This window comes from Oncorhynchus tshawytscha, linkage group LG22 (assembly GCF_018296145.1).
Source record: "Oncorhynchus tshawytscha isolate Ot180627B linkage group LG22, Otsh_v2.0, whole genome shotgun sequence".
NCBI classification, from domain to species: domain Eukaryota; kingdom Metazoa; phylum Chordata; class Actinopteri; order Salmoniformes; family Salmonidae; genus Oncorhynchus; species Oncorhynchus tshawytscha.
In genome coordinates this window covers 43,945,527-43,957,548 of record NC_056450.1, presented here as the reverse complement: position 1 = coordinate 43,957,548, position 12,022 = coordinate 43,945,527, and the positions used below count along the sequence as shown (strand labels likewise).

The 12,022-nt window shown below is 42.2% G+C and overlaps 1 protein-coding gene across 1 annotated transcript in view; it reads right to left on the bottom strand.

Moving 5' to 3' along the window:
- LOC112239557 (membrane-associated guanylate kinase, WW and PDZ domain-containing protein 3) overlaps positions 1-12,022 on the bottom strand; it is an 80,792-nt gene that overhangs the window by 56,866 nt on the left and 11,904 nt on the right. The window contains exon 2 of the mRNA XM_042303594.1: positions 7,722-8,011. Within this exon, the coding sequence (XP_042159528.1) occupies positions 7,722-8,001 (280 nt within the window). The 5' untranslated portion in view covers positions 8,002-8,011. The remainder of the gene's footprint in view (positions 1-7,721; positions 8,012-12,022) is intronic.

The following is a 12,022-nucleotide window of genomic DNA, read 5'->3' as shown; positions in this document are numbered from 1 at the left end:
GTACAGGACAGTAGTACAGTAGTACAGTAGTACAGGACAGTAGTACAGGACTGTAGTACAGTAGTACAGTACAGTAGTACAGGACAGTAGTACAGGACAGTAGTACAGCACAGTAGTATAGTACAGTAGTACAGGACAGTAGTACAGTAGTACAGGACAGTAGTACAGCACAGTAGTACAGTACAGTAGTACAGGACAGTAGTACAGTAGTACAGGACAGTAGTACAGGACAGTAGTACAGTAGTACAGTAGTACAGGACAGTAGTACAGTAGTACAGGACAGTAGTACAGTAGTACAGGACAGTAGTACAGTAGTACAGTACAGTAGTACAGGACAGTGGTACAAGACAGTAGTACAGTAGTACAGGACAGTAGTACAGGACAGTAGTACAGGACAGTAGTACAGTAGTACAGGACAGTAGTACAGTAGTACAGTAGTACAGTACAGTAGTAGAGGACAGTAGTACAGTAGTACAGTACAGTAGTACAGTAGTACAGTAGTACAGGACAGTAGTACAGGACAGCAGTACAGGAAAGTAGTACAGGACAGTAGTACAGGACAGTAGTACAGGACAGCAGTACAGGACAGTAGTACAGTACAGTAGTACAGGACAGCAGTACAGGAAAGTAGTACAGGACAGCAGTACAGTACTACAGTAGTACAGTACATTAGTACCGGACAGAAGTACAGGACAGTAGTACAGTAGTACAGGACAGTAGTACAGTACAGTAGTACAGGACAGTAGTACAGGACAGTAGTACAGTAGTACAGTAGTACAGGACAGTAGTACAGGACAGTAGTACAGCATTACAGGACAGTAGTACAGGACAGTAGTACAGCACAGTAGTACAGTACAGTAGTACAGGACAGTAGTACAGTAGTACAGGACAGTAGTACAGGACAGTAGTACAGTACAGTAGTACAGGACAGTAGTACAGGACAGTAGTACAGTAGTACAGGACAGTAGTACAGGACAGTAGTACAGTAGTACAGTAGTACAGGACAGTAGTACAGGACAGTAGTACAGTAGTACAGGACAGTAGTACAGTACAGTAGTACAGGACAGTAGTACAGTACAGTAGTACAGGACAGTAGTACAGGACAGTAGTACAGTAGTACAGGACAGTAGTACAGGACAGTAGTACAGCATTACAGGACAGTAGTACAGGACAGTAGTACAGCACAGTAGTACAGTACAGTAGTACAGGACCGAAGTACAGTAGTACAGGACAGTAGTACAGTACAGTAGTACAGGACAGTAGTACAGTAGTACAGGACAGTAGTACAGGACAGTAGTACAGTAGTACAGTAGTACAGGACAGTAGTACAGTAGTACAGGACAGTAGTACAGGACAGTAGTACAGTAGTACAGTACAGTAGTACAGGACAGTAGTACAGTAGTACAGGACAGTAGTACAGGACAGTAGTAAAGGACAGTAGTACAGTAGTACAGGACAGTAGTACAGTAGTACAGTAGTACAGTTGTACAGTACAGTAGTAGAGGACAGTAGTACAGTAGTACAGTAGTACAGTACAGTAGTACAGTAGTACAGTAGTACAGGACAGTAGTACAGTAGTACAGGACAGTAGTACAGGACAGTAGTACAGTAGTACAGTACAGTAGTACAGGACAGTGGTACAAGACAGTAGTACAGTAGTACAGGACAGTAGTACAGGACAGTAGTACAGGACAGTAGTACAGTAGTACAGGACAGTAGTACAGTAGTACAGTAGTACAGTACAGTAGTAGAGGACAGTAGTACAGTAGTACAGTACAGTAGTACAGTAGTACAGTAGTACAGGACAGTAGTACAGGACAGCAGTACAGGAAAGTAGTACAGGACAGTAGTACAGGACAGTAGTACAGGACAGCAGTACAGGACAGTAGTACAGGACAGTAGTACAGGACAGTAGTACAGGACAGTAGTACAGGACAGCAGTACAGGACAGTAGTACAGTACAGTAGTACAGTACAGTAGTACCGGACAGAAGTACAGGACAGTAGTACAGTATTACAGGACAGTAGTACAGTACAGTAGTACAGGACAGTAGTACAGGACAGTAGTACAGTAGTACAGTAGTACAGGACAGTAGTACAGGACAGTAGTACAGCTTTACAGGACAGTAGTACAGGACAGTAGTACAGCACAGTAGTACAGTACAGTAGTACAGGACAGTAGTACAGTAGTACAGGACAGTAGTACAGGACAGTAGTACAGTACAGTAGTACAGGACAGTAGTACAGGACAGTAGTACAGTAGTACAGGACAGTAGTACAATAGTACAGTAGTACAGTACAGTAGTACCGGACAGAAGTACAGGACAGTAGTACAGTAGTACAGGACAGTAGTACAGTAGTACAGGACAGTAGTACTGTAGTACAGGACAGTAGTACAGTAGTACAGTAGTACAGGACAGTAGTACAGGACAGTAGTACAGTACAGTAGTACAGGACATTAGTACAGGACAGTAGTACAGTAGTACAGGACAGTAGTACAGTACAGTAGTACAGGACAGTAGTACAGTAGTACAGTAGTACAGGACAGTAGTACAGGACAGTAGTACAGCATTACAGGACAGTAGTACAGGACAGTAGTACAGGACAGTAGTACAGCACAGTAGTACAGTACAGTAGTACAGGACAGTAGTACAGTAGTACAGGACAGTAGTACAGGACAGTAGTACAGTACAGTAGTACAGGACAGTAGTACAGGACAGTAGTACAGTAGTACAGGACAGTAGTACAGGACAGTAGTACAGTAGTACAGTAGTACAGGACAGTAGTACAGGACAGTAGTACAGGACAGTAGTACAGGACAGTAGTACAGTAGTACAGTAGTACAGGACAGTAGTACAGGACAGTAGTACAGCATTACAGGACAGTAGTACAGGACAGTAGTACAGCACAGTAGTACAGTACAGTAGTACAGGACCGAAGTACAGTAGTACAGGACAGTAGTACAGTACAGTAGTACAGGACAGTAGTACAGTAGTACAGGACAGTAGTACAGGACAGTAGTACAGTAGTACAGTAGTACAGGACAGTAGTACAGTAGTACAGGACAGTAGTACAGGACAGTAGTACAGTAGTACAGTACAGTAGTACAGGACAGTAGTACAGTAGTACAGGACAGTAGTACAGGACAGTAGTAAAGGACAGTAGTACAGTAGTACAGGACAGTAGTACAGTAGTACAGTAGTACAGTTGTACAGTACAGTAGTAGAGGACAGTAGTACAGTAGTACAGTAGTACAGTACAGTAGTACAGTAGTACAGTAGTACAGGACAGTAGTACAGTAGTACAGGACAGTAGTACAGGACAGTAGTACAGTAGTACAGTACAGTAGTACAGGACAGTGGTACAAGACAGTAGTACAGTAGTACAGGACAGTAGTACAGGACAGTAGTACAGGACAGTAGTACAGTAGTACAGGACAGTAGTACAGTAGTACAGTAGTACAGTACAGTAGTAGAGGACAGTAGTACAGTAGTACAGTAGTACAGTACAGTAGTACAGTAGTACAGTAGTACAGGACAGTAGTACAGGACAGCAGTACAGGAAAGTAGTACAGGACAGTAGTACAGGACAGTAGTACAGGACAGCAGTACAGGACAGTAGTACAGGACAGTAGTACAGGACAGTAGTACAGGACAGTAGTACAGGACAGCAGTACAGGACAGTAGTACAGTACAGTAGTACAGTACAGTAGTACCGGACAGAAGTACAGGACAGTAGTACAGTATTACAGGACAGTAGTACAGTACAGTAGTACAGGACAGTAGTACAGGACAGTAGTACAGGACAGTAGTACAGTAGTACAGTAGTACAGGACAGTAGTACAGGACAGTAGTACAGCTTTACAGGACAGTAGTACAGGACAGTAGTACAGCACAGTAGTACAGTACAGTAGTACAGGACAGTAGTACAGTAGTACAGGACAGTAGTACAGGACAGTAGTACAGTACAGTAGTACAGGACAGTAGTACAGGACAGTAGTACAGTAGTACAGGACAGTAGTACAATAGTACAGTAGTACAGTACAGTAGTACCGGACAGAAGTACAGGACAGTAGTACAGTAGTACAGGACAGTAGTACAGTAGTACAGGACAGTAGTACTGTAGTACAGGACAGTAGTACAGTAGTACAGTAGTACAGGACAGTAGTACAGGACAGTAGTACAGTACAGTAGTACAGGACATTAGTACAGGACAGTAGTACAGTAGTACAGGACAGTAGTACAGTACAGTAGTACAGGACAGTAGTACAGTAGTACAGTAGTACAGGACAGTAGTACAGGACAGTAGTACAGCATTACAGGACAGTAGTACAGGACAGTAGTACAGGACAGTAGTACAGCACAGTAGTACAGTACAGTAGTACAGGACAGTAGTACAGTAGTACAGGACAGTAGTACAGGACAGTAGTACAGTACAGTAGTACAGGACAGTAGTACAGGACAGTAGTACAGTAGTACAGGACAGTAGTACAGGACAGTAGTACAGTAGTACAGTAGTACAGGACAGTAGTACAGGACAGTAGTACAGGACAGTAGTACAGGACAGTAGTACAGTAGTACAGTAGTACAGGACAGTAGTACAGGACAGTAGTACAGCATTACAGGACAGTAGTACAGGACAGTAGTACAGCACAGTAGTACAGTACAGTAGTACAGGACAGTAGTACAGTAGTACAGGACAGTAGTACAGGACAGTAGTACAGTACAGTAGTACAGGACAGTAGTACAGGACAGTAGTACAGTAGTACAGGACAGTAGTACAGGACAGTAGTACAGTAGTACAGGACAGTAGTACAGTAGTACAGGACAGTAGTACAGGACAGTAGTACAGGACAGTAGTACAGTAGTACAGGACAGTAGTACAGGACAGTAGTACAGGACAGTAGTACAGTACAGTAGTACAGGACAGTAGTACAGGACAGTAGTACAGTAGTACAGTACAGTAGTACAGGACAGTAGTACAGTAGTACAGGACAGTAGTACAGGACAGTAGTACAGTACAGTAGTACAGGACAGTAGTACAGGACAGTAGTACAGTAGTACAGGACAGTAGTACAGGACAGTAGTACAGTAGTACAGGACAGTAGTACAGTAGTACAGGACAGTAGTACAGGACAGTAGTACAGTACAGTAGTACAGGACAGTAGTACAGGACAGTAGTACAGTAGTACAGGACAGTAGTACAGTAGTACAGGACAGTAGTACAGTAGTACAGGACAGTAGTACAGGACAGTAGTACAGTAGTACAGGACAGTAGTACAGTAGTACAGGACAGTAGTACAGGACAGTAGTACAGGACAGTAGTCACACACATTTCATTAAATGGTCAATCTGTGATTAAGACATCAATTTTAGGACTTTCATATTTCTGATATATACCCACTAAAACTAGATGATTATAATTTTAAAAAATCTCCCATGATCTTATTTTCATAACTTTATCAAAACCCCAAATACAACCTTGTTTACCCCCTTTGTTTGTAAAGACATATATATTAATTTGTAAACAAACACTGTATAGCCTCCAAATGAGTGGTGGGCTGCTGCATTGTTATTGTCTGAACTGCAGTGTCCTCTTTAATGGAATGTAGAGGCCAGCTAGGAAGAAATGGCTGTCAGCCAACTAATAAACACATCCCATCAGAGGAGTCTGCTCGGAGAATCCTGTTGTTAATGTTAAGTGTGTAGTTTACTGCTGGGTCAGCTTTACCACCCATACAGCTACATCATTACACATGTAGGATCTTACATTGAGCCAGTTTGCTACAGCAGGAAAAAATAAGAATGAATTAGAATTAAAATGTGGATTATAAATAACGGACAGCTGTGTATGGATGACACATAAGGGAACATCTAGTCTGGAAAATGGAAATTACAAACTTGAGAAGCCTTTTAAAACCTCAAATAAACTACAAGTAAAACATTTTTTTTTAAAGATCCTGCATTGCAAGAAAGTTCTCCTACAACAGGGTGATCAAATTAAGATCCTGCATCTGTATGTTGTTGGTGATTCAGAGGGAAAAGATAGTCTGTAATTGAATTGCTAGAGAACTAGGTCTGTATTCATAACGCGTCTCAGAGTAGGTCTAGAAGTGCTGATCTAGGATTAGGTCCCCCCCTCCATGTAATCTGATTCATTATGATCTAGGATCAGGTCCCCCTCTCCATGTAATCTGATTCATTATGATCTAGGATCAGGTCCCCCTCTCCATGTAATCTGATTCATTATGATCTAGGATCAGGTCCCCCTCTCCATGTAATCTGATAATCAGATTCATTATGATCTAGGATCAGCAGCCCCCCTCTCCATGTAATCTGATTCATTATGATCTAGGATCAGGTCCCCCTCTCCATGTAATCTGATTCATTATGATCTAGAATCAGGTCCTCCCCCAACCCTCTCCATGTAATCTGATAATCTGATTCATTATGATCTAGGATCAGCCCCCCTCTCCATGTAATCTGATTCATTATGATCTAGGATCAGGTCCCCCTTTCCATGTAATCTGATTCATTATGATCTAGGATCAGGTCCCCCCGCCTCTCCATGTAATCTGATTCATTATGATATAGGAGCAGGTCCCCCTCTCCATGTAATCTGATTCATTATGATCTAGGATCAGGTCCCCCTCTCCATGTAATCTGATTCATTATTATCTAGGATCAGGTCCTCCTCTCCATGTAATCGGATTCATTATGATCTAGGATCAGGCCCCCCCCTCCCATGTAATCTGATTCATTATGATCTAGGATCAGGTCTGCCTCTCCATGTAATCTGATTCATTATGATCTAGGATCAGGTCCCCCTCTCCATGTAATCTGATTCATTATGATCTAGGATCAGGTCCCCCTCTCCATGTAATCTGATTCATTATGATCTAGGATCAGGTCTCCCCTCTCCATGTAATCTGATTCATTATGATCTAGGATCAGGTCCCCCTCTCCATGAAATATGATTCATTATGATCTAGGATCAGATACCCCCTCTCCATGTAATCTGATTCATTATGATCTAGGATCAGGTCCCCCTTTCCATGTAATCTGATTCATTATGATCTAGGATCAGGTCCCCCGCCTCTCCATGTAATCTGATTCATTATGATATAGGAGCAGGTCCCCCTCTCCATGTAATCTGATTCATTATGATCTAGGATCAGGTCCCCCTCTCCATGTAATCTGATTCATTATTATCTAGGATCAGGTCCTCCTCTCCATGTAATCTGATTCATTATGATCTAGGATCAGGTCCCCCTCTCCATGTAATCTGATTCATTATGATCTAGGATCAGGTCCCCCTCCCTCTCCATGTAATCTGATTCATTATGATCTAGGATCAGGTCTGCCTCTCCAGGTAATCTGATTCATTACGATCTAGGATCAGGTCCCCCCTCTCCATGTTATCTGATTCATTATGATCTAGAATAAGGTTCTCCCTCTCCATGTAATCTGATTCATTACAATCTAGGATCAGGTCCCCCTCTCCGTGTAATCTGATTCATTACAATCTAGGATCAGGTCCCCCCTCTCCATGTAATCTGATTCATTACAATCTAGGATCAGGTCCCCCTGTCCATGTAATCTGATCCATTATGATCTAAAAGACAAAACTGACCATAGATCAGCTCTCCTACCTAAAGACACTATGAAGACGGGCTCTGGAGAGCTATATATAAAGTGATGTTTTGTAAGTTAATTCCGGTACCTGGAGAGACCGTTTTAATCCGTATGGGATGGGGGCATGAGTTGAGGACCCCTCTCACGTCTCCTAGCGTCATGCCCAGGACGGGCGTACCCCCGATCTCCAGTATGACATCACCCACCGTGGTCCCGCCTCCCGGTGCTACGGTGACGAAAGGGAACTCTCCGTAGTCAGCGCCGCCCCCAATGGCAACACCCAGCTCTCCAGACCCGTCTCCCAGGGGAACAAAACTCTCCTGCACCTTGGAACGCCAGTGCAGCTTGTTCGCTGTGGCCTTAGACATGGTGGCAAACCTGGAAGAGACACGAGACAGCACAGAGATGGTCAATACATCATACAAAGGACAGCACAGAGATGGTCAATACATCATACAAAGGACAGCACAGAGATGGTCAATACATCATACAAAGGACAGCACAGAGATGGTCAATACATCATACAAAGGACAGCACAGAGATGGTCAATACATCATACAAAGGACAGCACAGAGCACAGAGATGGTTAATACATCATACAAAGGACAGCACAGAGATGGTCAATACATCATACAAAGGACAGCACAGAGATGGTCAATACATCATACAAAGGACAGCACAGAGATGGTCAATACATCATACAAAGGACAGCACAGAGATGGTCAATACATCATACAAAGGACAGCACAGAGATGGTCAATACATCATACAAAGGACAGCACAGAGCACAGAGATGGTCAATACATCATACAAAGGACAGCACAGAGCACAGAGATGGTCAATACATCATACAAAGGACAGCACAGAGATGGTCAATACATCATACAAAGGACAGCACAGAGATGGTCAATACATCATACAAAGGACAGCACAGAGATGGTCAATACATCATACAAAGGACAGCACAGAGATGGTCAATACATCATACAAAGGACAGCACAGAGATGGTCAATACATCATACAAAGGACAGCACAGAGATGGTCAATACATCATACAAAGGACAGCACAGAGCACAGAGATGGTCAATACATCATACAAAGGACAGCACAGAGCACAGAGATGGTCAATACATCATACAAAGAACAGCACAGAGATGGTCAATACATCATACAAAGGACAGCACAGAGATGGTCAATACATCATACAAAGGACAGCACAGAGCACAGAGATGGTTAATACATCATACAAAGGACAGCACAGAGATGGTCAATACATCATACAAAGGACAGCACAGAGCACAGAGATGGTCAATACATCATACAAAGGACAGCACAGAGCACAGAGATGGTCAATACATCATACAAAGGACAGCACAGGGAGCTGTGGCCTTAGACATGGTAGTAGAGCTGGAACAAGATAGCACAGGTTTCCGGAGACTGTTATATCACAGAACAATTACTATGTTACAATTACTATGTTTCAATTACAATGTTACAATTACTATGTTACAATTACTATGTTACAATTACAATGTTACAATTACTATGTTACAATTACTATGTTACAATTACTATGTTACAATTACTATGTTTCAATTACAATGTTACAATTACTATGTTACAATTACTATGTTTCAATTACAATGTTACAATTACTATGTTACAATTACTATGTTACAATTACAATGTTACAATTACTATGTTACAATTACTATGTTACAATTACTATGTTACAATGTTGATTTTTTGGGGGGGCCGTTCAGACTGCAGGAACAAATGAACAGATCCGAATCAGATATGCAAAAAACTAAATCAGATTTTTGATTCACATCAAACTGGCAATGTGAACAAGGCTTTAATAGATGTCAAATAGCAGATGGGCGCAGCACAGCAGGACCTCAACTGGTAGACAAACAGGGATATTCAAACTGAATTAAATATGAATGAACGTATGCTAGCTATTGAATAAGTGGAATGAAGTATTTACATAGGAGAACTAAACCCATATATAGTGAACATTACACACTAAACATGTTATTTTTGATTGTCACTTCAGGACTAGGATTATGCTGTGTCAAGGACTCCTACCCTGAATGGTCAGTCTTTCTGAGGTAAAATCTCCCTATTCTTCCTGACCGGCTATTTGGACTCATCTATCAACAGGAATGTCTCTCTCTCTGATCGGAGAGGAGGGCAACGAACAGTGTTGTGTGGTGTCAGAGACCAGTCATCCTAAGGAGAACAGTGGTGTCAGATGCAAGTCATCCTAAGGAGAACAGTGGTGTCAGATACCAGTCACCCTAAGGAGAACAGTGGAGTCAGATACCAATCATCCTAAGGAGAACAGTGGTGTCAGATACCAGTCATCCTAAGGAGAACAGTGGTGTCAGATACCAATCATCCTAAGGAGACCAGTGGTGTCAGATACCAGTCATCCTAAGGAGAGCAGTGGAGTCAGATACCAATCATCCTAAGGAGAACAGTGGTGTCAGATACCAGTCATCCTAAGGAGAACAGTGGAGTCAGATACCAATCATCCTAAGGAGAACAGTGGTGTCAGATACCAGTCATCCTAAGGAGAACAGTGGTGTCAGATACCAATCATCCTAAGGAGACCAGTGGTGTCAGATACCAGTCATCCTCAGGAGAACAGTGGTGTCAGATACCAGTCATCCTAAGGAGACCAGTGGTGTCAGATACCAGTCATCCTAAGGAGTGGCCTTACATGTGAACAAACAAACTGCTGAAAAGAAAACAAGGGAAGGTGTGCATATCTCAAAAGTGCAAAGTTTACTAACTGCCACTGACCAATCAGGACCCTGAACAGGCCTATTCCTGATAGTCTGGGAGAGAGGGGGTGGATGTTTCTATCAGTTTAGGAGAGAGGGGTGGATGTTTCTAACAGTTTAGGAGAGAGGGGTGGATGTTTCTATCAGTTTAGGAGAGAGGGGTGGATGTTTCTATCAGTTTAGGAGAGAGGGGTGGATGTTTCTATCAGTTTAGGAGAGAGGGGTGGATGTTTCTATCAGTTTAGGAGAGAGGGGTGGATGTTTATATCAGTTTAGGAGAGAGGGGTGGATGTTTCTATCAGTTTAGGAGATGTTTCTATCAGTTTAGGAGAGAGGGGTGGATGTTTCTATCAGTTTAGGAGAGAGGGGGTGGATGTTTCTAACAGTTTAGGAGAGAGGGGTGGATGTTTCTATCAGTTTAGGAGAGAGGGGTGGATGTTTCTAACAGTTTAGGCCTAGGTGTTTTGAGAACAATATCCTTAAAACAAAAAATAACAAATCAAATCCTACTTTAAATAGCTTTTCAAAATGAAAACGGTCCTTAAAGTACCTGGCTTGCAGTAATAAAAGTATAGAAACCTGTCTTATAGTAACAGAGTCTATGTATTCTACACCTTCATCAGGTATGTAACAGAGTCTATCTAATAAAGTAGTCTGTCAAATAAAAGCTAAGAGTCTATGTTTTGGGGGAAATTCAGGCATTCAGTAGACATGTTTTCCCATCCTAAAAATTATAAATAATTTGATTTCTGGTCACGCAGATGGATAAGGGGTCTTAAAAATAACCATCACCTAGAAAAAGTCTTGGAATGTATTAGAAATACATAAAATCATTATAATGTTGAAGCAACGACCCCTGACAACATTTATGTTCAGTTTTGGAGAAATGATTTGCTTTCTGTAAGTTTAAGAAACATTGCCTAGTAACTTGTCATTCTGTTACCAAAACCCCCATATCTTCAAGATATTTGTTAGGGATTTCTTTCTCCAATTCCTCTGAAGAGGAGGTGTAGCAGGGAACGGACCAAAATGCAGCGTGGTTCATTTTTATACATCTTTCATAAAGATGAAAAACAAACAAGACAAAAACGTAACACAAAAACCTAACAGCCTATACTGGTGCAAAACAAACACAGAGACAGGAACAATCACCCACGAAACACTCAAAGAATATGGCTGCCTAAATATGGTTCCCAATCAGAGACAACGATAAACACCTGCCTCTGATTGAGAACCACTTCAGGCAACCATAGACTTTCCTAGAACACCCCACTATACCACAATCCCAAAACCTACAAAAACCCCAAGACAAAACACACCACAAAATAAACCCATGTCACACCCTGGCCTGACCAAATAAATAAAGAAAACACAGAATACTAAGACCAGGGCGTGACAATATTGTCTAATTTCTCTACTTCATGAGGAGGGGGCTAATGGAAGTTCACTAGCACAGTAGAGCACAGTAGAGCACAGTAGAACACAGTAGAGCACAGTAGAGCACAGTAGAACACAGTAGAGCACAGTAGAACACAGTAGAACACAGTAGAACACAGCACAGTAGAGCACAGGCGAACACAGTAGAGCACAGTAGAGCACA